This window comes from Crocodylus siamensis, chromosome 1 (assembly GCF_052110815.1).
Source record: "Crocodylus siamensis isolate JL-2025a chromosome 1, ASM5211081v1, whole genome shotgun sequence".
NCBI lineage: Eukaryota > Metazoa > Chordata > Crocodylia > Crocodylidae > Crocodylus > Crocodylus siamensis.
Genome location: NC_143395.1, coordinates 309,140,505 through 309,166,701, shown reverse-complemented (window position 1 = coordinate 309,166,701; position 26,197 = coordinate 309,140,505). Strand labels below are relative to the sequence as shown.

At 39.6% G+C, this 26,197-nt stretch overlaps 1 protein-coding gene across 1 annotated transcript in view; it reads left to right on the top strand.

Moving 5' to 3' along the window:
• Positions 1-25,918, top strand: part of MYO16 (myosin XVI) — a 545,578-nt gene extending 519,660 nt beyond the window's left edge. Inside the window, exon 35 of the mRNA XM_090022346.1 lies at positions 19,149-25,918. Within this exon, the coding sequence (XP_089878472.1) occupies positions 19,149-19,382 (234 nt within the window). The 3' untranslated portion in view covers positions 19,383-25,918. The remainder of the gene's footprint in view (positions 1-19,148) is intronic.
• The last annotated feature ends 279 nt before the right edge of the window (positions 25,919-26,197 follow it).

The following is a 26,197-nucleotide window of genomic DNA, read 5'->3' as shown; positions in this document are numbered from 1 at the left end:
TGATACAGTAGTCCTAGGCTAGAAGGCCCTATAGTAAAGGGGCCAAGGAGGCCGAAGCCCCAACAGAGGGAACAGTGTTATTGTACACCTGCGAGGCATGGGGCATAATGTATGGAAAGATTTGGAGCCATGCCCTCCCAGGTATAGCTGACTACAGACTGAGTCCCAGTGAGGAGTCTGAGGACTAGCGAGGCCCAGCGAGAGGCCAGGGGACCAGGAGGGGACCAGGAAACCCTAGCAGGAGTTCAGTGGAACTGGGGTCATGCAAAGGCCCGTGGGCAGCCTTCCTATTTATCACTATGTTTCTATCAAGACATGGCAGGAAAGGTGGGAAGGTGCCCTAGGGGCTTAGTGGGCACAGTTATGGAGCCACCAGGAGGTGTCATGGCCACCCCTGGAACTCCAGACCTGTTACACTTTACTACTTTGAAATTGTTCTTCAATTTACACTACTTCATATGAAGTCAATATATAATGTATGACAATTCAAATACTTTGCCACCCAAACAATGACAGTTGAATCTGCAGAAATTGCTGATTTTTCAGCTCAGTTCTATTGCATTCTTAAAAAAAAAAAAAAAAAACCCCAAAAATGAAGCTAGGGACAACTCAAAAGCAAAACTTTTCAGGCTTTTTTTTCTAGATGTTTATGAAATTTCAGTTCAGGTAGACTAAATATTCTATTTTCTACCATGTGTTTTGTTTTGATTTTGGAAATTTTTAGCCCTTTTTTTAAGCAATTTTATATAAATAAAGAGCATTTGAAAATGGGGCAGATTCACCAAAGGACTTCAATCCATTCACAAGCTGGAAGTGTAGAAAATATCCATCCTGCAGCCCTCTGGTTTAGGATATGTGTTTGTGGTATGAAATATTTGCATTAAAACCCCCTCTCTATTTGTTTTAGAGCAAGCACTCGGGTATTCACTGCTCCAATGAACAAAATATTCATTGTTTTTATAATGTTTCAACATGTCCCAAAATTTCCTAAAGCCAGGGGGTAGATGACTTACTGGAGACGCAAGAAGCTTGCATTCAAATTTCTGCCTCAAACTAGTCAGAAGAGAGAGTATGAACCCAAGGAGGATTATTCTGCACTGGTCCGGTCCTGCAGGGAGCAAACCAGGAAAGCCAAGGCTGCAACTGAACTCCAACTAGCTTCAAGCATCAAGGACAACATAAAGTCCTTTTTCAGATATGTGGGGAGCCAGAGGAAAAGTAAGGGCAATGTTGGACCCCTGCTAAACCAGAATTGGCAACTGACAACTGACGCCCAGGAAAAAGCCAAACTATTAAATAGGTACTTTGCGTCAGTCTTTCATCAGTCCCATAGGATGCCCATGCCTGCTATGGGACAGGGAGATCCAGGTGATGAGAATCCCCTAACCTCCATAAATGCTGACCTTCTGAAGGAACACCTTGAGAAGCTGGATACCTTCAAGTCAGCCAGCCCTGACAATCTGCACCCCAGGGTACTCAAGGAGCTGGCAAGCGTCATAGCCCAGCCCCTGGCACGGATCTTTGAAAACTCCTGGCGCTCTGGTGTAGTGCCCGAAGACTGGAAGAAGGCCAATGTGGTGCCGATCTTCAAGAAAGGGAGGAGAGGGGATCCAGCTAACTACAGGCCCATTAGCCTGACTTCTATCCCGGGGAAGATCTTAGAAAAGTTTATTAAGGAGGCCATCCTTGAGGGACTGGCCCAGGCTAACATCCTAAGGGATAGCCAGCACGGGTTTGTTGTGGGTAGGTCTTGTTTGACCAATCTCATTTCCTTCTATGACCAGGTGACCTATCACCTGGACAAGGGAGAAGAGATTGATGTCATATATCTTGACTTCAAAAAAGCTTTTGATCTGGTATCCCATGATCACCTCTTGGCCAAACTGCCCAGTTGCAGCCTTGGCTCCACCATGATCCACTGGCTGGGAAATTGGCTTCGTGGTCGGACCCAGAGGGTTGTAACTGATGGCAGTCACTCATCGTGGTGCCCTGTGACCAGTGGGGTCCCTCAGGGCTCTGTCCTGGGACCCATACTGTTCAACATCTTCATTTATGATGTGGACATTGGAGTCAGGAGTAGACTGGCCAAGTTTGCCGATGACATCAAACCTTGGGGCAAAGCATCCACGCCAGAAGATAGGCGGGTGATCCAGGCTGACCTGGACAAGCTCAGCAAATGGGCAGACGAGAACCTGATGGTGTTTAACACCGAAAAATGCAAGGTTCTCCACCTTAGGAGGAAAAACCTGCAGCTTCCTTATAGGCTCGGCAGTGCTACGTTGGATAGCACTACAGAAGAAAGAGACTTGTGGGTCATCATTGACCACAGGATGAACATGAGCCTGCAGTGCGATGCTGCAGCTAGTAAAGTGACCAAAACGCTGGCTTGCATCCATAGATGCTTCTCGAGCAAATCCCGGGACGTCATTCTCCCCTTGTACTCGGCCTTGATGAGGCCGCAGCTGGAGTACTGTGTCCAGTTTTGGGCTCCACAATTCAAAAAGGATGTGGAGAAGCTTGAGAGAGTCCAGGGGAGAACCACGTGCATGATCAGAGGTCAGGAAAACAGATCTTACGATGACAGGCTGAGAGCCATGGGACTCTTTAGCCTGGAAAAGCGTAGGCTCAGGGGTGATCTGATGGCCACCTATAAGTTTATTGGGGTGACCACCAGGATCTGGGGGAACGTTTGTTCACCAGAGCGCCCCAAGGGATGACGAGGTTGAACGGTCACAAACTCCTGCAAGACCGTTTCAGGCTGGACATAAGGAAGAATTTCTTTACTGTCCGAGCCCCCAAGGTCTGGAATAGCCTGCCACTGGAGGTGGTTCAAGCACCTACCTTGAACACCTTCAAGAGTAAATTGGATGCTTATCTTGCTGGGATCCTATGACCCCAGCTGACTTCCTGCCCTTTGGGCAGGGGGCTGGACTCGATGATCTCCCGAGGTCCCTTCCAGCCCTAATGTCTATGAAATCTATGAGATCTTTCAGTTTCTTTTGAGTGTCCTGTCTACTGAGCTAGTTGGTAGTTGTTCCAAATTTCCAAAAGAGATTTAGCTAAGCTGGAACTGCAATTTTGGCAAATAATTTATTCTTCATATATATTATAATAATATTCTTTATTCTTCAGAAAGAAATGTACCACCCAGCTGTACTTACAGAAGCCTTGCCCAAAAACAATTTCTGTCCTCAGAATCGTAGTAACAGCCACAACCTTAAATTCAATTCAGTAAGTTCCTCCCCACAGGGGAGCATCCTATCAAAAAACCTGTGTCGGTCTGTTGCCCAGGAGAAAAGCTTATGCATACTTTAGAAAGTCGGCTTGCATTTAAGCTTTCCCAATACTGTCTGTTTTAATGAACATGCATCTAATAATGTTGCTATGGTTTTTGCTACCATGAAAAAAAACTCTTGAAATCTGTGCTCACAGGTGTGAAAATTCACATAATGAAAATCATTCTTCACTATATGTAAACTATGGAGAGTATTTGAAAATAAGTTGTTTTAATTATAACTGGCATTTCTTGGCATACTGCTGGTGATACAAGCCTCCTGTAAAACTCTTTATCATGCTTCACTCTTGTAATCTCATGTGGAAAAAATTTTTACAAATAAATGTAATGAGACATTGACTGTTTCACAGATCTGTGAAGATACTTGTTGACTAATTACTGTATATGGATTGGCATAAATGGGACTGAAACTGAATCTTTGGATTCTTTAGGAGATGCTCTGTCACCTAAGCAAAAGGACACCAGTTCATTAACCTGCAGAGACTTTTAATATTAATGGCTTTTTCATATCTCACTGAGAACTCATTACTGAGGTGACAAGAGTTAATTTAATTTTTGTCACAAAATCGTATGGCTCATATATATCCAAATGAAGTTAAGGTAATGTGCTTCCTGGTACCACCTTCTTTCCCATCATGGGATGCACCACTGAATGTTAAATCCTACACCGTACACTGAAATACATGCACACATTAACAAGCAAGTGTCTTTAAGTGCATTCAGTGGAGCACATCTTGAGTAGTAGCAGCAGTATCTCTCTTTCTTCTAAGTGAAGTCTTCAGATAATTCTAACTTAGCACAAAATATTCTGCAGCCATGATATTAGATACTCTACTGATTACCCCAAGCTTGTTAACATTGTCTGATTCAATTGTCAATTTCAATTAAAGATTGAAATCTGATTGTCAATTTTAATTAAAGATATTCACTCAAATGGGACTTTGACAACAATGATATTTTTCAGACCATTTTCTTTTCATCTCATTGTGATTTGTGTTGAAATTTCCAAGTGAAAGTTTCCATAAAATACTTATTTTAAAATACTGTCTTCTCTCACAGGGGGAGGCAATTTAAAAATAATGGTATGGCACTTTTTTCACCAAATTAAAACTAATTTCAAAGACAATTTTTATATTGAGTATTTTTGTCAAGAATTTTAATCAAAAGAAATGAAAGCTCTGCCATTTGAAAAGAATCACAAAACATTTTTACCTTTTTCAGCCAATACAAACTCTTTCTTCCATTATTACTCTTCTGTTGCTGTGTGGGCATAGGTTTCCAAGTTCAACACACTATATACATACCAAGTAGGTGACCTCTGTCACATCAGTGTGTACTAGATGTGATGTGGTAGCATTAACCCCATGCCTTCCACCCCAGCCAGTATTTTAAAAGATAAACAACTGGCTGGATCTGAGGGTCATGGGTCTCTGGATCAGTGGTTGAGACAGGTTCCATGTAGCTGAATCTGCTTGGGCTCCAGAACTTAAACAAATAATTTATTAATGAATGGGAGTTCATTTCTTGAAAGGATTGAGAGGACCTGGGGTTCATTTCTTGAGAGGAACGCACAATGTGAGTTCTTTTCTTGAGAGGATTCCAGAGTCCCAGTATTTTAAGGTTTAACCAAAAAAAAAATCCAGTCCATTTTCTTAGCAAAGACAACCTTCAGAAAAAATGACAGTAAATAAAGTTTAAGACAAAAAAAAAATTCCCCCCTAATATCCATGGCTGAAATGCCAAAAACTTTTCTTCTATCTAGCCCCTTCAAGAAGCAGGCACATGCCTATCAGTTCCTGAAAGAAGGTCTGTTACACCCTTCTGGCAAAAAATCCTAATTTGTTCTGATTTTTGGCACCTTCATCATACAAACTCCAGACCCCTACCATTGTGATACAAAGAGCATTAGAAGCTCCTCTTCATATGAGATTCAACTCAACATTTCTTCATCTTACACTTTCCTCATCTTAAAAGAATTTTTATTAAAGGTTTGGCACCTTCCAGGTATACCTGGTTTCACAGTATATAACTCTCATCTTAAACTGCTTTTCAAGCTGGCAGGCTCCTTCCAAAATGGAGGAGAAATCAGGAGGATGCCTCTTCTGCTTGCTTACCTACAGTTTTGCGTAGGTGGGACATTTTGCTTATTCTGCTTTAACCTTACATATGGGATCAGCCTCACACAGGCTGCATCTACACAAGATGCTGACTGCGCAGTAGCTCGTTACTACTGTGCAGTAATGTGGCATGGACGAAGCATGATGCGACGCTACTGTGCAGCAGTAACAAGCTACTGCAGTCATTGTCACCAAAAAGTAGTTCAAGGACACTGCTGCAGAGTAACTCTGGTTACTGTGCAGTCATTTAGTACTTGTGTATGCAAGTACTAAATGACTGCGCAGTAACAGCTGCACAGTCAGCATCTTGTGTAGATGCGGCTGCAGAGCAGCAGCATGATCCATCTGCCAAGGTAAGCATTAAGCTACTTCTGCACACTCTTGACCTGCATTCTTTTCAGTTTAGTCAGTGCTCCAGGAAGTGGTCCCAATGCATAGGTGGGACTACTTGAATATTAGCATCTTGATTGAAGAAATAGACACCATAGAAGCAAAGCACTTCAGGAAATATTATTTTTATGTTTCCCTTTCCTTTCTCCCAGGGATTTTTCCATCCCACCTCTGTGCACTGGACCCAATATCTGTTGTTTACTGCCAGCAATGCAAGCACTGAAGCTTCAAAGGGACTTTATGACCTCCTCACTTGCTAGCTCCTTTGCCTTTCTTTGCATTCCATATGTTTAATATATATGAGCATAAACACAGCTGGGAAATAATAAGCTGTCTGCCAGGAACAGCAGCAAGACAAAGTGGAGTCAGCAAGAGGATTGAATTACAGGAGCCTTGCCTTCCTGATTTCTCCAGCACAGTTATTAAACTGTTAACCAGCACTTAATTTTTCTGTAAAAAATAGTCACAGTTGTTATTTTACTGTTTGCTTTCTTAGTCTCTGACTTGGGAGATGAAGAGAGAGAAAGGCAGGGGAGAGATTGTGCAGAGGAAGGAGCAAGCTGGCCATAACATGACTTGTGTGAGCAGCCAAAAGCAGCTTTGACAATATATAAAATGGATGAGGTTAGTAATGAAGATGGAGAAGGCAATGGGTAAGGTAGAAAGTTTAAACGCAAATGGGAGATAAATGACAAGACTAAAATGGGAGCCCAGATGATTTAGAAATATCTTTGGTATAAGGGCCAAAAAACTGAGCATGAAGGAAAATGCCATTGGGAGGGAGCCATGGGGTGTTAGGAAAGAAGGGAAAAGAAAGAGAAAATAAAGAAAATAGAGAGCAGAGAAGGTAAATAAATGGTGGGGAGAAAAACTAACCAAAAAGAGAAAAATAGAGATAAAGAATAAAGGAAACTGAGAGAGACAGATGAAGGAATAATAAAATTGAAAACAAGCATGGTATTCCACCTCTAACACATGCAAGCAGCATTGTATTCATTTACATCCTTTTATTTTTGTTACATTTCCCTAGAAGAAAAGTGGGAGTCACAATAAGTTTGTAATGTGCCCAGTATGCACACATTAGCCTTCTAACTTAAAATGCAAATTGGGTTGCAACCCTTGGGCTGCTAGAAATTTGCATGCAAGTCTGGGTACTCTGCTATCATGGGAGGGAAAAGAAAAAATCTTGACGGGAGCTGTGAAACATCTTCCTGGGGATTTATTTTTAAGCCCAAAGGCTTAATTCATTTGATTCATAGATTCATTGATGCCAGGGTCAGAAGGGACCTCAACAGATCATCGAGTCTGACCCTCTGCTTTGGCAGGAAAGAGCGCTGGGGTCAGATGACCCCAGCAAGATGCCTATCCAGCCTACTCTTAAAGACCTCCAAGGTAGGGGAGAGCACCACCTCCCTTGGAAGCCCATTCCAAATTTTGGGCACCCTTACCATGAAGAAGTTTTTCCTGCTATCTAGCCTAAATCTACTCTCTGTCAGTTTGTGGTCATTGTTCCTTGACCCCAAGAGGTGCCCTGGTGAACAGAGCCTCTCCGATCCCTTGCTCCATCCTGCTAATGCATTTGTAGGCAGCCACAAGATCATCTGTCAGCCTTCTCTTGTAAAGGCCAAAGAGGTCCAGGTTCCTCAGTCTCTCCTCACAGGGCTTGTCCTGCGAGCCCCTAACCATAAGAGTGGCCCTCCTCTGGACCCTCTTGAGTCTATCAACATCCTTCTTGAAGTACGGCGCCCAAAACCGGATGCGGTACTCCAACTGCGGTCTGACCAATCCCACATAGAGGGGAAGTATCACCTCCTTGGATCTATTTGTCATGCATCTGCTGATACATGATAAAGTGCAGTTAGTTTTGCTGATGATTTCATCACACTGATGACTCATGTTCATCTTGGAGTCCGCTATGACTCTGATATCCCTTTCCACTTCCGTGTAGCTGAGATGGTCACTTCCCAGCCAGTAGGCGTGCTGGATATTTTTGCACCCTAGGTGCAGCACTCTGCACTTTCCTTGTATTGCATCCTATTGTGTTCTGCCCACTTTTCTAACTTGTCCAGGTCTGCCTTCAGTTGTTCCCTACCCTCTGGAGTGTGCACTTCTCCGCACAATTTAGTATCATCCACAAACTTGGACAGAGTACACTTCACACCGACATCCAAGTTACTGATGAAATTATTGAAAAGTACAAGTCCAAGGACCAAACTCTGCAGGACCCCACTACCCACATCCTTCCAGGTCAGTATCGACCCATCTGCTACCACTCTCTAAGTGCGACTGCTAAGCCAATTTGCCACCCACCGGACGGTCTATGTCACAGCCTCTTAATTTATCTATGAGAATGGGATGAGATACTGTATCGAAGGCCTTGCTAAAATCTAAGAAAACAACATCCACCTCTGCTCCTGCATCTAAGCATTTTGTGACCAGTGATATCAGTGTGTGTTCAGTACTTAATGCCTTACATGCGTGTTCTATAACAAGACACTGGACAAACCAACCATTGGCAAATTACCATTCTGCTAAACAGAGTAACACTCATACACCCTGGCATATGAGTTTTTGGTTACACATTTCTGAAATGTCATGTTCTTCTGTCACAGGCACTGAAGGTAGTAAAGCCAAAGATAATACTTATTTTTTCACAGAGTTTCATTAGAGAATCTGAACTCTTCCCTCTGCTATTTTGTTCAAATCTCATAGTACTGTTTGGCATATTACGGTAATGTAGCAGCAAGTATTTGACAATGAAAAATGAGAAATGTCTTTTCAAATTTGTGAAGAATATATTTATTGTTTCATTATAGCTTAAGCCATAGGTCTTCTTTTGTGAAATCTTACTGTTTTCAGCAGTCTATCTCCTCAGAAAGAACTTCATATTAATTATAGTTTCAAGGGCCCTGTTTGTTCCCACTTGATTTAATATGTGTTACCAATCACTTTTCTGTTGAATGTTCAGAAGTTAAAAAATATTAATCCTGGATACTGCTGTGAGTTGTTACTGTAATCCTGCTATTACTATTTAAATAGAGGCCTCTAAAAATTATTAATGTCTGCCATGTTCAACTATTAGCCAGAAGAAATTTTTGATCATCCTTGCAGAAAAATCTGGCAATCAAGCAAGCTTAGTCTACAACAATAAAAACATTAACTCTTTCATAGACATGTAACATCCAAGATATGAAATATTATTAGTCTATCTATATCGTTGTTCTGAATACAGAAATGCCAGTAAATTGCTTTCAAGGGTTTTTGTTTCTGTTTTCTTTTTGTTTGTTTTGTCAATAGTATCATTTTTTTTGTAATCTCATACACAGACAAAAATGACGAGGTATAACACATACATAATACAACTTTAAAATTTGGCTAAAAGTAAGTAAATAATAGAAGATAATGTATGACTCTGTATAAATTCATCAACTGAGTACACATGTCATGGGCCAATATCATGACAGCTAACCCACAGAAAGAGTTGGGTTTTTGAGAGGACAGAATGTCAAAGAAATTCTCACTAGCAGGAGTTCCTAGAAGCAACTAGTGCAACATCCTTTACAAAGAAAGTGTGAGCCTATGGGCCAAAATAACCACAGAGCAAGCAACTTGAATTGCTGGAGAGAGCGAGAAAGAGAGAGAGAGAGAGAGAAATCACAGCCCTATTTTTCTTGCAGTTCTCAGTGGCAAACTCTTTTGATCCTCATATTCACTAAATAAAAGAGTGGAAATTGTGTTTTTGCTGTGATGAAGAGATTGAGGACTCCTTGTCCCCTCTCCTTGACATTCATATTGTGCTAACCAAAATCTCATTCTATATCCAGACACAGGCACAACTTTAAAATTCAGTCAAGACCTGGAAGACAAACACCAACAAAATGTTGTGTTTGAATCAAGGGTTTTGGTCCCACCCATTGTATAGCAATAGACTATAGAAAACGGCCCCATAAAACCTCAGCTACAGACAAAAAGACAAGTATTGCTGCATTCAGCAAGCTAGAGAGGGGGATGCCCACATTTCAGTCATTTAGGAACACAGCATTGGCAATAGCAATGTTTTCTTTCAGTTGACCAAAGTACAGGGGCTGTGGTAAGAAGGGATATTCATTTTATGGAGCAGCCTCACTGAAGAATATGCACTGAATAATCATTCCTACAATATTGTGGTTCAAATTAAACTTTGAAGCCTAGTCAGTTCCATAAACAGTTACAAGTTACATTTGCAGGTTACAAAAATACAAGCTTCATATTAGACAAAAGTTCCAAATGTCTCCAAGAAGCACATATTTATTGCTTATTAATTTCTTTGGTTTTGGCCATCACATGTATATGAATCATATTAACTAAGATAGTTTCCCCATTACAAAGCAAATATCGAATTATGTTGTCCAATGGGACTGTTTCCAAAAATGCATGTTGCAAAATTCACAAGAGAATTGGATGAATCAACTTGCGTCCCAGTGGTGCTTTTTGTATTAGAAAATTTTAAATTGAAATTTTGAAGCATGTAAACTCATTTATCATAGCTGATCTCTGCTTCCAGCTGGGGTCTTAAGTGACCAATGTGAGTTTCCCAATCAAATACAAATTAACATTGATTTGATTAACACTGAATGCTTAACTGGGTTTTTTAAATATCCTTGTTTCAATGTGACTGAGTGAGTGAGAGAGAGAGGGAGAGAAAGAGAGAGATTCTCTCTTCTGTACTTTTAAATGAATAATTTAATCTACAGATGGCTATCTATTTTCCCAGGTTAGCCATACCAAGGAGTGCAAGACTTAGTCTTGTTTTAGTAGCAAGGGAAAAGGTGCAAAACTGTGTGACTGGGAGTAAATATTTTTGAGAGTTGTCGTCAGTTAGAAAAGAAGAATTTAGAGAGATTTGTCCATATGAAAAGGCTTAAAGAAATGTTTCTGAGAAAGAAATCAGAACACCTCTTATGCAGTGTTCTGAGGCAGTTCTTGAATAAGAAGAAAGAAAATCAAAACCAAGAGCTACAAGCAATTGAAAAGAGGTTCTACAGTACAGGTATAGGCAGATCAGGACACACATAGAGGTTTGCCAGCAGTTTTAATGGTGAAGAAGGAGAAGAATCAGAGAAGGGTTAAGGTACAGAGAAAGAAATGAAATTAGATACTTGTTAAATAGTGACATGACGTGCAAGATTAAACCAATACTTATTGACTCACTAGTAATTTTTGCATCATAGGAAAAATAATTCAATCAGGGATTTCTAGTTGGAATTCTGTGGCCTATATTTTACACAGGACGGGACATTACATCATCATTCATCATAGGAATTTCTTCTGGCTTTAAAATCATGAAACATTTGACATTAAAACTCTGAACAGTAGTGTAATGGGGGTGGGGAGGGAAATTGGGGGAGCAGCATTGGGCACTGCCTTTTGAGGGAAAGGAATGGAAGGCCCTAAATATAGTTGCTGCTGCAGCTGGCCAGGCTGCCATTGTCAGCAGCATGGCAGCTGCCACTGCCCCATGCATTGTTTCTGCCCAGGGCATAGAGCTGCTTGGTTATGCCTCTGTCTCAGCAAAAGAATATCAGGATAGTTCTCTTTTGTAAAAATAAATTATAATTAGAAAACATTTTAAATATGTTTTGTGAAAAAATGTAAAAATTAATAGAATTTTGAGGAGGCGGGGGGAAAACTCTTACATATTTCCACAACTAAATCTCCCTTGCAGCTTCTGTAATGTAATTTAGATGTTATTAATCATGTAAAATCTTGATGAAGGAAGAATAATAGTATGGTAATTGTCAGAATCTGCTGATGGTTACTTTTGCTGTTAAATCCATTCAAAGAATACAATTGGTAATATTTTTCCAAAAGCAGAATATAGTCTGTGCAAAAGTCTGCAGAACATCCTATTATTACCCTAGGAACTGTTCTGTGATAGATGGCCAGTTTCTACATTGGTTATGTATGTTTATTAATTGGATTTTACTAACTCTATCCAAAAAAACAACTTAAAACTTGAATTTCCATCCAAAAAAAAAACTTAAAGCTTGAATTTAAGGGTACTGAACTATTATTTGGGCATGTAGGATTATTTGTCTGTTTTACCTTCTATAAATTTCATTAAATGCTTCTTTTCACCTTTGGGTGAATACTCAACAGAAAAATCAATACAATGACAAATGACCAGCAAACTACTTTGCATACTGTATTAGTTATGTAATTAAAACTAAATTCTTCCAAAAGAGAGAATGATCAGGCGAAAACACTGTACTTTGATAATATCCTCTCTCAAATTATACTACTTGATTTTTGAATGCGGAATGAATTTTCTGAGAATTTGCAAGCAAATCTATAAATTACTTAGAATTGAAATGATATAGTCACTGCATAAGATAAAACCCAGGGCTCCCCTCCTCCAAAGGTAGCACTTGTTTCCCTGAGCTAGAGGGACATGCATTCCCTTGTTTCCTCTCCTTCTGTCCTTATGAATCTTGAATTTTTGGCTGCCAGGTCCTCCAGGTCAACAGGAAGGTTTAAGAATGTAGTCAACCTTGCCCAGCCTTCACAACTAGGGGACTTTTTGAAATAGTGGGAAACATACATGTAGTTTCAAAACTTCACTATGTGAGGTGGGCCTAGAGCCCTTGTCTTTTACTTCTTAAATGCCCTAACCACTAGCCAAACTAGATTGTATCCCCCATGAGAATCCTCTAATTATGCACAATAGATAAGGTTCCCCTTAGGGTACTTAGGTGCTGGAATGAATAATTAATTCCTAAGGCAAGATTCACATAATAACATACATATCTGATTCAAAATGGTGGCTATACTGAGCATATATTTTCCAGTGCCTAGCTCTGTTCTTAGCTAAGCACAGGATGCATACATCTGTGCTGAAGCCTCTAGGACTTCACATGGTTCTAAACATTTAGGCAGGACTTTCCTGAATTGCATGTTGAGAAGAGATGCAAATTTTGACTGAAAAATAACTAGTACATATAAATCCTTTTTTGAATCTGGGCCCTAATCCTTAACCATTGCAATGTACAAGTTTAGGTACATACTGAGCCTGTCCTAACTCCTTAGAACCTTTTAAAATACCAGTCTACCCTTACTGTCATCCCTGTCTAGTAGATAGGCCAAACTTTGTTGGTTTAATTTCTATTAGAAGACCTACATTTGTATAATAATAAGGTCTTCTCCTAAGCCTGTGCTCTCACAATCTTCTGGATTTGTCTGTATTCAGTTATAATTAGGAGATGTAACATGTCATTTCCATATTGTGTTAGAGATAAAGAATCATGGGATGCATGTACACGAGCATGGAGGTTGCTCCGACACGCTATAATTATAGCGCATTGGAGCAGACTTGATTAATCGAGTGTGCTGGAGCATGGCAATTTCTGCACTCCAGTAACCTGCTGCGTGTTGTGTATCAGCGTCCCAGCACTTAAAAATGTTGGCAGGGGTGCTTGAACTCAAGGTTGATGGACGAGCTTTAGTTTAAACAATCCCACTGACATTTTCAAGCTAGGGGATACTGGTGCAAAAGATGCTGTTGCACTTTAATTAGAGAGACTCTCAGAGTCACTCTAATTAAAGTGCCACCCATCTCCCCTTTAACCTTGGAGCATGTGTAAAAGTGCACATGGACAGAACTTCTTCAACACACTGTCATATAATGAATAAACATAAGAAAACCATAACCTGTCTATAAACCAAATCATGAGCATAAAAGAGAAAAAAGTCATCCTTTAGCTTTCTTTTCTTTGTTATGTCTACTCAGTTCTAATTATACTAATTAACCCATTGATAAGATTTAGGCTGCATAAGCAGCATTTTTGGCCAGCTCTGTGGATTTTGGATTCTATTCCTTTCAGGAAGACATGTAATTCCATGTAAGTCACAAAAGATTGAGGAGAAGGATCCTCGTGTCTTTTATCCAAATAATCCAATCTTTAAAACATTTGTTCAACCGTTAGAAATTGCTAAGCCCTGCTCACTCAGAGGAGGATTGAACCTATATTTCCCACTTCCTAGCAAAATTCTTTATCTTCTCGGTCATGGAGTAGACAGAACTAAAAGACTCCCTCCCAGACCAACCTGTTAAAGCTGGCCCACAAGGCAGCCAAGCAGATGAAGAGATGTGGGACAGAAGAAAAAAAAAAGAGGGTATATGACTGTAAAATGAACATTGCCTTGGAAAGGAGGAGGCATCACTGGTCCCTACTCCTGCCAGTAATGATGTTTCTGTATGTAACAGTCATTGACTAAAATGGATAGACATCAGTGGGATTGATTCTGAGTGGCAGTAAGGAATCAGGCCCCTTTCTTTCCAGCTCACTGAACTTTATGTCTTCTATGACATAAAGCCAGTGATGCCTTGGCTGAAGGGTGCCCTTTTCAATGCCTAGTCCATAACTTGGTAGTTAGGGAATTTTTGTTGGGAAGTGGGAGATGTACATTCAAGCCTTCTCTGCGTGTGGGGAAAGGTATAGAAACTGGACCTCCTACCTTCCTGAGAGGTGCCTAGCCACTAGGCCGTTGAGTTATAAGGAGTGCCTTCTCCTCTGTCAAATATTTGACAGTTTTTTGTGATTAACTTTCCAGGGATTTGCATGGAATATATGTACTTTCAGGGCAAGTTGCAAAGATTTAAAATCTGCATAAGCATCCCAAAATGCTACTTAAACAACTAACCACATATGTTCTAATTATCTACCTAGAGGGGATTTGGCTTTGGGCCTTAAAGTCTCTTTTATGTATTCTTCAGTTCTTGTTTCATTTCATGTTTGTTCATACAAGTTAAAATACTAGTATTTTCCAACCTACTAGCCAAATTGCTGCTTAGAAGTGCATGCATATATATTTTCAGTCTCCTAATGGTTAAAGATGTGAGGTATATACTTGTATGATTTTTATGTGGTCAAACAGACAGTGTTTTTTTACCTAAACTTTATTTAAAATAAAATAAAAAAGATTTATGTCTGTTTGCAGTTTGGACCAAAATTTTATCCATTACAAACTGAAAAATAGGCAGTATAATGGAAGTGCTGACACAACGTTAACTACAGCACGCAAAAACTGTGTCGGTATAATAAAGCTTCCTAAGTGTCTATATGCTATAAATAGGACACATTTGTCAATTTCCTTGTGCAGTCAAATTGTATTCACTTTTCACCCTGCACCTGGGTGCCTTTATGATTCTCAGAATAGCAGCAAAGCCATTTCGATTCAGCCATTTTCATGTATCTTTCAAAGACTGAAATTCCTTAGTGCTTCATTCCAACAATGCCATCAAACTTCCATCATTTTAACAGACCTAACACGACCTTAGAAGTGGTAAGCCATCCATTTTGATATTAAATACATTTACCGCTCACTCATTTAGGTACATATTTACTTATTTATTTGTTAAGCTTTTTTCTGAAATCTTTTGAGCTGACATTCAGTGTGCACCATCTTTCTCTATACTTACCCCTAAAGCCCTAGTTTACCCTGTCTTCTTCACTCCTTAAGGAGGCCTTAATGTGATGCTGCACAGGGATCCTGGTTTTCTCTGATTTAAAAAATCCCCAATTTTGTGGTTAAAAAAGTAACCCAAAATCCACATTTTTCCATGGTTAAAATGAACCACCTCTAATACATAGATGTATATATAGTGGTATTTTATAATTAGGGATTTTTTTATCAGAGAAAACTAGGATCCCTGGGTGCAGTATAACTGCTGGCTATTGTTTCCAGAGATGTGAACAATGAATAAAATAAAAGAAATCCTGTATTGGCAATAGAGTTATGGCCCTGATCCAAAGTCCATTGGAATCAATTGGAATCAACCCATATGTGCATATTGCTCCCAAACTCAACACCTGTGATACAGAGGGATGCCAATTCCTGCCTCTATTTGTAGTACTTGCTTCAATTCCAAATCTGTTTTTTTCCACCCCTGCTGAATTAGAAAAGGTAAATTTGGATAGCCCAAAAGTTTGGCAGTATCCCTTTAACAATGTATGATGAGCATTTTGTTTTCCAGTAAGTCATCTGAACTCAGAATTTTGCTAGTTTCCTGCACCTTACATGAGAGGGAGAGAGGAAAAATTTTATGGGAAAAAAATTGAGACATGTTTATTGGCATATTCTGTTTGCAAAGAAACCAAAAATTCCTCTAGTAAATTTGTAAAAGAAGTGTTGAATTAATGATGCTATGAACAAGAACTGAGTTGTAGTTGGTGTTGTACCTGTGTTATAGCACTAATGCATGAGAATGACAAGTTATCAGTCATGCAGGAATGAAGCAGATTGCCCATAGATCTCCAAGCAGCTGATTTAAAGGCAAATCCTTTCTGTCCCAGTAGCAGTGATTCAGGGTGCTAACACACAAGGCTTCTGGGCAGAGTTGTAAAACTTGTGCACAGTCTTCAGAAGAGCATAGTACACGGGGGTCCAAGGGCCCTGGCCCCCATCAGGAAGAGTGCTGTCATCTGAAGTGTGTAAAACTTTCCCTACATCCATAATCTTAGTGCCCCTCCAGTAAAAATAAAAGGTGATGCCGATGGCAGAAATCCTGTTTTAGTCACTTCTCTAGAGAAAAGATGGAGCTACAAGGGCCACTTTAGTTTTTTGCATGGAAACTACTCACCCAGCATGTGTAAGATGCTGGGTCCCCTTTGCCCAAAGAGATTTAACTCCATATCACTCATTGCACAGAATAATGCCCTAATCACCATGCTGCAGGGTGAAATGCGTTGAGCCCCTCCTGCCAATGCTGTTCTACTTTATATAAAATGTTTAAATATCCATTTAGCCAGTGAGAATGACTCCCAAGCCTACCATCAATGTACACACCATAAGGATTATTTAGGCACTTTTAAAAGAATGGAACAGGTAAAAGATCATCTCTTCCTTGGTGGTTTTGTGAATCTAGCACTAAAACTATTTAGGCAATTCAACATGAATTACCAAAACTATACTTCTGAAAATCATGTATTCATGGTGGGGAGGGAGGGGGGAAGAAATCACTTGGCTCTTATTATATGTTTAGTACTTATCTCTAGCATATCTCTAATGATAGCTAACTAAGGCAATTATATATAGCTATTGAGGTATGTATGTTTAGGGGCAAATCCTGCTCCCTTGCAGCTGCAGAGTACCATGCCTAAGACAGTACTGCTGAAAGCACAGCTGCATTCCCTGATAACGTCCTAAAGATGAGGTCTAAAGACTACAACTCATTCCGTGCACTTGCTTTTGGCTGTATAACAGTATTCCTTGTAAGTTAAGTGTTTTGCTGTTGCAAGTCTTGAGGTCCATAACTCTCAGATTTGATACCGTTGAAAGGAAGATATCTGTGCCTATATTAAATCGCATTTGATTTTCTTCTATTTATTTCAAATATAAATTTGTTATTTTCCATAAATTCTTGTTTCCTAAAATTTTCCGTAAATTTCTGAGTAGGAGGGGTATTCTTGGGACCAGCATTTGCTCATCACAGATAATAGCGACTCTAATGTTGTTTGCTATTTCAAATATAGTAGAGAATAGGTATACCATCACCTAAATTATTTCACAAGATGATATACTTTCTAATTTCTAAAAGGGAGAGCCACTAATTGTCTCTCATAATTATCTATCTATAGCTTCATGATAATATGAGATGCTAGTCACTTACCTAGATTATTACTTGAATCTAAGTCAAATAATGTAGGATTAATTCATTTTAACAGGGCTGATAAACAACATCTCAAAGGTGTAAAATAGCTGATGAGAAGAATGCTACTAACCAAAATGTATCATTGGGAATGGTTTCATCTAGGTTCTACAAGCTTAAAAAAAGCTATACATTTGAAGTAATACTTTGTTTAACACTGTTGACAAGGGACTCTCTTGTTGTCCTTCCATCAAGACCCCTGAAGGCTGTTGGCCTTAGATACCTCAGATTCCCCATATCGTCTGTCTGGTTGGTTGGATATAATGAAATAAGAGCAGTCACCAACTATTCACCATTGAAGGTACCATTGCTGGTGTCGGCTCCCCCACTCCACTCCATGCAAGAGGCAGAACGGCAGCAGCATGGGGTGTTAGGTGGCAGCACTCCATCCCAGCCCCTCCCTCCACCCCTGTCATTCTTGAAGGGCGATTGGCTAGTAGAATCACAGAATCGTACAAAGTAGGGCTGGAATGCCCTTCAGAGGCCATCTAGTCAAGCCCCCTGCCTGGATCATCCCTATCCAAACCATCCTGTATAAATCCATAAACTAAATTCTTCATAAAACAACCATCAACCCTAACATAACACAATACACAGCACTCTAACCTGCCACAGGTAAGCCAGGGGAACCATGGCAGTCAATGTTCTGCTTCTATAAAAGGTTGTAGCAAACACTCAAGAGATCCCAACTAGAAGGCCATGCCCCTGCTACGGAGGATGGCAAAAACCTCCAGCATCTACATGAATCTGATCATAGGGTGAATCTTCTTCCTTACCCCAAGTACGGCAATCAGGGTGACCCTAAGTGGAGGGGCGAGACCCTCTAGGCAGGAACCTCTGGCTTTAAGTTCCAGGAGTATTGGTACACCCCTGTCAAAGTCCCCAGCCTTGCCTGAAGCCAACACCTAATACCTCTGAGGAAGACTTAAAAACACCCTAACACACATAGCAGAAATATATGTGAAAGGGCAACCAGCAAAACCCAGAAGCTGTAGTAGTTTGTAAGATTTCAATCTTCACCAGTTTATGGTACAAAAAATAGATGGACTTGGTTAAGTAGGGAACACTTGCATTGGAGGAGCGATCATTCGGTATTAAAATACAATCAGGAGTTCAATATGTGAGTATTTTTGTGAAGTTACTATTATATGTACAATATGATATATGCATGAGTGCTTTAAGGAAAAACCTGGGGTGTGTGTTTCCATTTGTCTCAGATCTACGTGATGGGGAGGAACTAAAATAAAATCAGTAGCCACATTCGTGTAAACCAAAGGTGTCAAACAGATGGCCTGATCCAGCGAGAGTGGCTCCTAGAGAGGCCATTGGGGATACATGTCAGTGGTAGGAGAGTGAGCAAAGGCTGAATTAACCCCCACAGTTCCCTGACACCACTTGCCCAGTCTACACTTGCTCTATTTCTGCCATCACACCCCACTGTCTGAGGTGGGCCTGGATCTGACCCATGAGGAGCCTCCATGGTCTAGATTTGGCCCAGGGGGGATGGGTGATTTTGACAATCTATGTGTAAACCTAATGTGGGCAGAAGAAGATGGAGTTTCCTGCACTTAAAATTTTGCTATATAAGCATTAGTTTTACATCTTTGAGAAAGTTAACTTTATATATAGTCTTCCTTTTTTTTTTCCTTCTCACTTACAGGTTATCCAGCATCTCAGGCTTTCAAACAATGAGAGTGCTGCTCTGCAGGAACTCCTGGACTGGAGGCGAAAACTATGTGAAGAGAAAGGGGACTGGCAAAATATTCTGCACAACACAGAGCAAAGAATCACAGCCCCTCCCCCACCCCCTTGTAAAAAACCAACCCTGCTGAAGAAGACAGAAGATACCTCCTGCAATAGACTGTCTTCGGGGATATGGGATACCACAATGTAATTCAGATGCATTTGTCTGTGGACTGTAAAAAATAAAACTATCCAACAATTTGAATCAGCAAGTTTCCCTTTCTGCAGTGTGTGCAGGGTTTTCTACAAGTGTGTATTTGGGAACACAGGAAGCAAGAGCTACATAAATCTGTTGTGTGTGTGTGTGTGTGTGTGTGTGTGTGTGGGTGGGTGGTTGGGTGTGTATATGTGTGCTCCTTCTTTTCTTTATATATATATAGATATAAATATATATATATGGAGACAAACTGCACTATAAGCACATAGCTTAAAATACGTGATTGTTACTGCTCTCCCATGAACAATGAACAAATTCTATGTTAGGTAAGTGAGGACTGGGAGAGAGTTTTGGAGAGATCAAGTGCATTTCTGTGTAACTGTACAGCTGTTTTATATAGTATAATAATATGATGTTTCTTGTATCTCAATGATTGGTTTTATTATATTACATGTATACATATATGATATTTCTTTGTAGATGTCTGTGTTTTATTGGAATTGCAAACACAATTATTATTTACATGTTTATTACTGGTATTTTATAACTTTATGCAATTGGTGCTGTTGTTCTTTCTTCAGAATACAGGTAATAAATACAGTACTGGTATTTTTTCACAGTTTATCTTTAATAATGTACCCAACGCTGTCAATTTAGTATTGCAATTCTACAGCTGGCGATGTTGATCTTAAAGTCAGATTTTGAAATCCGTATAAAACTTGCATTTGCAGGTGCTGCTTAATGCTGTTCATGTTTAAGAAGTAGAGAAGACCATTTTTTGACTACAGCTCTCTTTCCGAATGAGAGTCCTGTGAATTCTTTTAATTTCATATCAAATCTTATTTCATTCAGGATTGTGTGAAATAATGAGGTATTCATTTAGATGGTAAGACCAATTTAAAATTCATGGCTGATTATTCATAAGGTCTGGTGTCAGTGGAAAGATACATAATAGTAACGAGGTATGAAAGTACTACTGTGATTTACTAATATAAGCCACAAGGCCTCATGGAGATGGGTATATCAAAGGATTATGTCCCTATACTAATACAGTGCATGATTCATTTATACCTTAGATTTCATGTAATGAAATGGTTTCAGAAAGTGGAGCATTCTGGTTGGAGGCCATAAGTTCTGAGCAATGATATTAATGTATGTGAATAGCATGCTGCTAGAAATGTGTTAGTGACTGTACAGCAGTCTCTGAAATATTACTTTGCCAATAAAAAGGTATAATTTATATACACACACATATATATAAAGATATTTTGTCAGGGGCTGCTCGTTTTTAAGACTTTGTGGCATCTAGCGCTAGTTGAGGCACTCTGCCTGCTAGTCTGCCTTTCATTCCATCAGGGAACCAGTACATTGTATTTTTTACAATGTATTTTTAGCTAGCAGTTAAAAACATATGCTGTTATAAAACTCATTTCTAGCTGGAAGTTGTTTGAAAAACTCTTTAGATTTAGCTGAAGAAAGAAAAATGTTTTCTTTCAACTTGAAGGAAGTTTCAAACCAGCTGAGAAGCAAAATACCATTTCAGTTGTGTTTGTTTAAGAAAAAAGCTCTCTCAAACTTGGGCCTCAGACAGTGGTCAAACTGCCTTGTTCACTCTGCAGAATTAAATCTGCTCTATTACTAGGGATTCAAACATTCAAGATAAACAAAGAAAGGTAGAGACTATGGTTAAAGCAACCACCTTTTAGGGAACAAAATCTAGGATACAGTCCATTCAACAGACAGTCCCAGATTCCCCACAAACCTCTGGAACAAGAATACATCTTCTATGGGTAGATCTAGGATTTTGAAAAGCGGGGGTGCAGATAGTGTGGTGCATCATTGTATATAACACAATACATATTTTTCTCCTGGAAAAATATACTAGAAGCTTCACTAATATGCTAGGGGCCTAAAGCTGCATTATCCACCTTAAGATCAAAGCAAAAAATACATAATTTAATTTGGAATATGCATTTTCTATATCATGCATTTTGTATTAGAAAACAGAACAAACTAGGCAAAAATAATGAAAGAAGTGTTTATTTAATCATGTAGTCCTTATAAAATGTACATCTCTTTCAGATTCATAAAATCAAGCCTTCTTGAGCATCTTGACAGTACATCCAAAATGTCACTGATAGTTGTGTTTTTAGCTAGAGTAAAAAAATAACCTGCAGGGCTGTGAAATGGGAGATACATTACTAGGAGGAACTAAGAGACAGCAGAATTTCAGAGGAAAGAATAGCTTGATTAGTGGAATATTAATACTGTTTAAAAGGAGAGAGGGTAATTTTAACACCCTCCTTTAAATTTTTAAAGGAATCAGGTAGATTATAATGAGCCATGAGGTCAAGTGACTCCCTCACTGTTGCCTGACTAGAAATGCTGTTGCACTGACAGACAGTTTGTTTTAAACTTTGGTAGACCAGAAATCGAATGGGGGTATGACTGCAGCGCTGCACTCCCCCTGGATCTGCCCCAACCACTTCTGGCTCTGGTTAATGACTTGGCACGGTGCTGGGGGTGGGCTAATATCTACACAGTGCTGAATCTGTAGAAATTAGCCAGGCTGGGAGATACAGCCACTTAGTTCAGGTATGCAGCCTCAGAAACATCTCTATACTGCTTTCACCTCAGAAGGTAGCCAGTGGTCCCTTCCTAAACCATACACAGTATACCTGTGCCCTCAACCCCCTACAAAATTAGGAACCATCCAGGAAAATTCAGCATAGCTGGTTGCCTTCATTCTGATTATCTTTAAAACTAACTGTGTGCTGATTAGACTGCCACTCTACTTACTACAGCCAGAGCTCTTTATATTAATGAAGTGCTGGGGGAGGAGGAATTAGCTCACAAAGCCATGTGTATAGCCATCACTCTCATTTCCACACAGGAATCTGAGATATTGGGTTATATCTTCAGCAGGTGTAAATGGGGCCACCCATTGACTTAAACTACTAGTTCCACTTCACCAGCTGAGGATGTAGTCGACTGACAAAGTAAATAAAATTGGCTTGTAACCACAAGCTATGATGAGAACTCAGGAATTTGTGGCTTCCAGCCAGATAACGGACACTCATTTGCTGTCTACTAGGCCTGACAAAAGCTGTGTCTCATAACCTTCAGTGCCAAAACAGTCTCAGTAGCAAACCCAAGTACCAGTAGTAGTTTTAAATTGGTGGGTTCAGTCTAGCTGTAATAGCATGAAGGTCTGAAAAAGCTAAAAAAAACAGATTTGGGGGGCAGCGTGGCGTACAAGGTGTGTATACTAGTTATGTGGTGCTCTTGAGAGTCTTGTTGAGAAGTACACCGTGGTCACCCACTCCTACCCCACATGCACCCGATTTGGAAATGAGGCAGTGAAACCATCCTAAGGAAAGCCCGTCATTGCTGCTTTTGAGCTCTGTGTCTGTGACTTTCAGGAGCACTGTGGGAGTATGTGCTTAGACTTCCAGACACGTCCTTAGGTTACACTGAGTTCCATGCTGCAATAGCCAGACTGCTACTCGTTTAAAACTAATTTATTTAAAACTAGCTTAGGTACCTTAAGACTATACTGCAGCCATTGCTATGATCACAGTGTATACCTACCAAGAGACTTGTAAACACTTATTGAAGGCAGTTTAAAGTGAAGATCCAAAGTTCATGCCTATACTATACCACTTTGCCTAAAATTTTAACATCTGCTGTGGGAAAGAGATGGGTTTTAAACAACTGTCTTTACAAAGCCTTCAAAAGTTATGTTACGTGCTAATATAGCTTAATGAAGTGAAATATGAAAAAACAAGCTAGCAAAGCTTTATAAGGTGTTTCACTGATATAGTTACACTGGAAACATGGATACAAATTTGATGTAAGGCATTCTGAAACTGTACAGAGAAACAATAGCATGTTGCTATATATCTCTGGGCACAGAGTGCTTTTGATTTTTTTTTCATGAATCTGAGTAACAAATATAAGTTTGTGGACTCCTCTTTTAAAGTATTTAATCACAGACCAAAACTGCAAGATAAACATAAAAAAATATAGGGATATAGACCAGATATCTGCAATAAACAACTTATCATGTTGGACGACTATGAGGATATGTAGTTAAAATATAATCATTTATAAAATGTATTTGCATTTTAAAAACATGTATAAAACATTTCTCTTATTGCATTAAGACTCTCCAGAGTATGAGTTATGATGTAATAATTCACACCTAGTGTGTTCAGTGATCCTTTGGCCTTTGGCCCAGTGCCTAACAATGCAGTTGGTGGGGAATTATTATACCATAATTCACACCCTACCGTGTCTTATTGCTTGAATAACCACACCCCCAGAGGTGTCATAAAAATACTATTAAAGTTTATATCGTGGATCAAAATGTGTTTACAGGGCTGGGAAAATATACTATTAACATTTTGAAATGTTGAGAGGCAGTTTTGGCAGAACTGGATAGTGCTTGTAAATTAATCTCCCCAGTGGAATACGCACCAGCCAATTAGAACGGTTCTTAAGTGTATGAAGTTCTCTCTTGTATATTATAAAATAGTTTAGACAAAAGACACATTGTGAGTTCAAAATTCTAATGGGATAGATTGAACTGTATGATCATTCTGAGGCCCTTTGTATCCAATGAACTATTTGAAATCCATTTTATATTGCAATAAAGCAATTTCAGGAAGCTGGGGTTATCATCTGATAACCACATTTCCATATTGTGCCTTATTGCTCAAATGTTTCACTTGTGAAACAAATACTTTGCAAATTGATCATTATTACAGTATATAAAGCTGAGAATAACACATTTTGCAGCTTATGAAGTTCACATCACTGGTCTTAAGTCAATGCTAATAAATTCCAAAAAATAAAACTAATTAAAAAAAAAAACCTATTGGCATGAGAGATTTTTAAAGCTTATAAGCCTTTCCTCTTTTTTCCTGAAATAGCATTTAGTGTTTGTTTAGTTGCTGTAGCTACAGTCCTAGTGAAGATTAAAAGCAATACCTTGTTTCCACTTTTTGAAATTGGACTTAGATGTTCAGAGACATACATGCACCAATATTTTACAAAGAAGCTGTGGATAGGGTGGTGTGATAAGCCTTTTAAAACTTTGTGTTGTTTCAAAATTAATAACATGATTGTTGAATAAGTGAATTAAATTTTCCCTTCTTTGTCAACAACTTTCATTCCTTCTAAGAGGTTGACTAAGTTTATTATTATATTGCAGGTCTTCTGTGTATAGGAAAAATAATTCAATCAACTTTCTAAAAAAGAGTACCAGAGTGTTGTGTAATACTGAAGTCCTAGTAATAGCCAGATTCATTGTAGTTTTAATTCTACTTTATACAGTATGTGGTTCTCAATAATCATCTTATTCTTATTTCCAGAAAGCTTGCTAATATCTGAAATGCTCTGAGAAACCTAAAATAAGGTTTGCCATTTGCTTGTTAGCTCTTAATGCCCTGTAATGACACTCTGTACCTACCCATCAGTTTTCCAGAACAGTATTACATTCATTGCTTTGTATTATATATAATTTTTAAAGGCAAACATCACCTGAATTTAAATATTTTTCAATATCTGAACAAAACACAAGGATGTTTGAAAAAATGCTTTCCTTTCATTTTTGCTGTTCTTCAGAAGAAATAAAAAAAATCCTTATGCTGGTATATATTGTGATTGTGAAGATTAGGTCATTAGCATTTGTCTTTCATTCCATATGTTGTTCAGTCTTTTATAGACATTAGTAGTTTAATGAATTGTTAGTGCTAAGTGGAAAATGCATTACAGGTGCTTCTATACGTGCAGGCATGTACACTTGTAGCAGCTCAAATAGCAGCAGTACAAATTAGTGCCTCAGCACACATACATTTTGGTGTGGGGCAAACTGACCCTACCCAGTTTCTCCTGGATGTGCAGCCAGAGTGAGCTGAAGGCTGGGGCTGGGACTGCTGCAGTATAAAAAGCTGCCCTCGTGAGCAGCTCAGGCTACTTGCTCTCAGAAGCTTCTGAGGCCTGGACGGTTGATAGATGGAGAAACTAGCCCCCTGTGCCAGTTGGTCTGCTGCAACAGCCCTGACCTAGAGTGGCCCCTGCACCCTCTACCCACTGCAGCAGAGGCTGCTGCCTGGCCGTGACCTGCTGCCACCTGCAATAGCATCTGCCCCTTTGGACCTGCAGCCCAATGTCTGCACACCTGCCAGACCCGGACAGGGACTGTATGGCCACCTAGGCTGTGGCATGGGTACTATAGCAGAGCTGTCTGCATCTCTGGGCCAGCTGCCAGTGGGCCATGGCTGCATAGTTGGCCTTTCTGCAGCACTGCTGCTATATGTGCCCCGCCCTGCCATCTGGTCAGCAATCACCTGGAAGATGTGTTCATTGTGGTGGCCTGCTTTGAGCTGTCAAACTGTGTCCTCCTGGCCCCAAATGGCCAGGAAATCAGCTACCTTGTTTGCCCTCCAGCTCAGTCCCTGGTGCCAGCCCTAGGCAGGCTCCTCACCTAGCCTGGGTCTCACCATTTGCCTAGTCAGCAGAGATCTTGGTGTTCCCTGTTTAAAAATTGCAAATTCTCTGATAAAAAACCCCAAATTCATTATTTAAAATACCTAAAAATCTGTGTTCTTCCACAATTAAAATGAAACACCTCTCTCTCTCTCTCTCTATATATATATATATATAATTAGAGAGAGAGAGAGAGAGAGATCAGTTGGACAATGTTTTATTATATATTTACAATTTTAAAGTGATTTAGAAGCTTACCAGTGCCTCTATCATCATAATAAAATAACTTCTAAATATCTATGTGCTTTGGTGTTTGC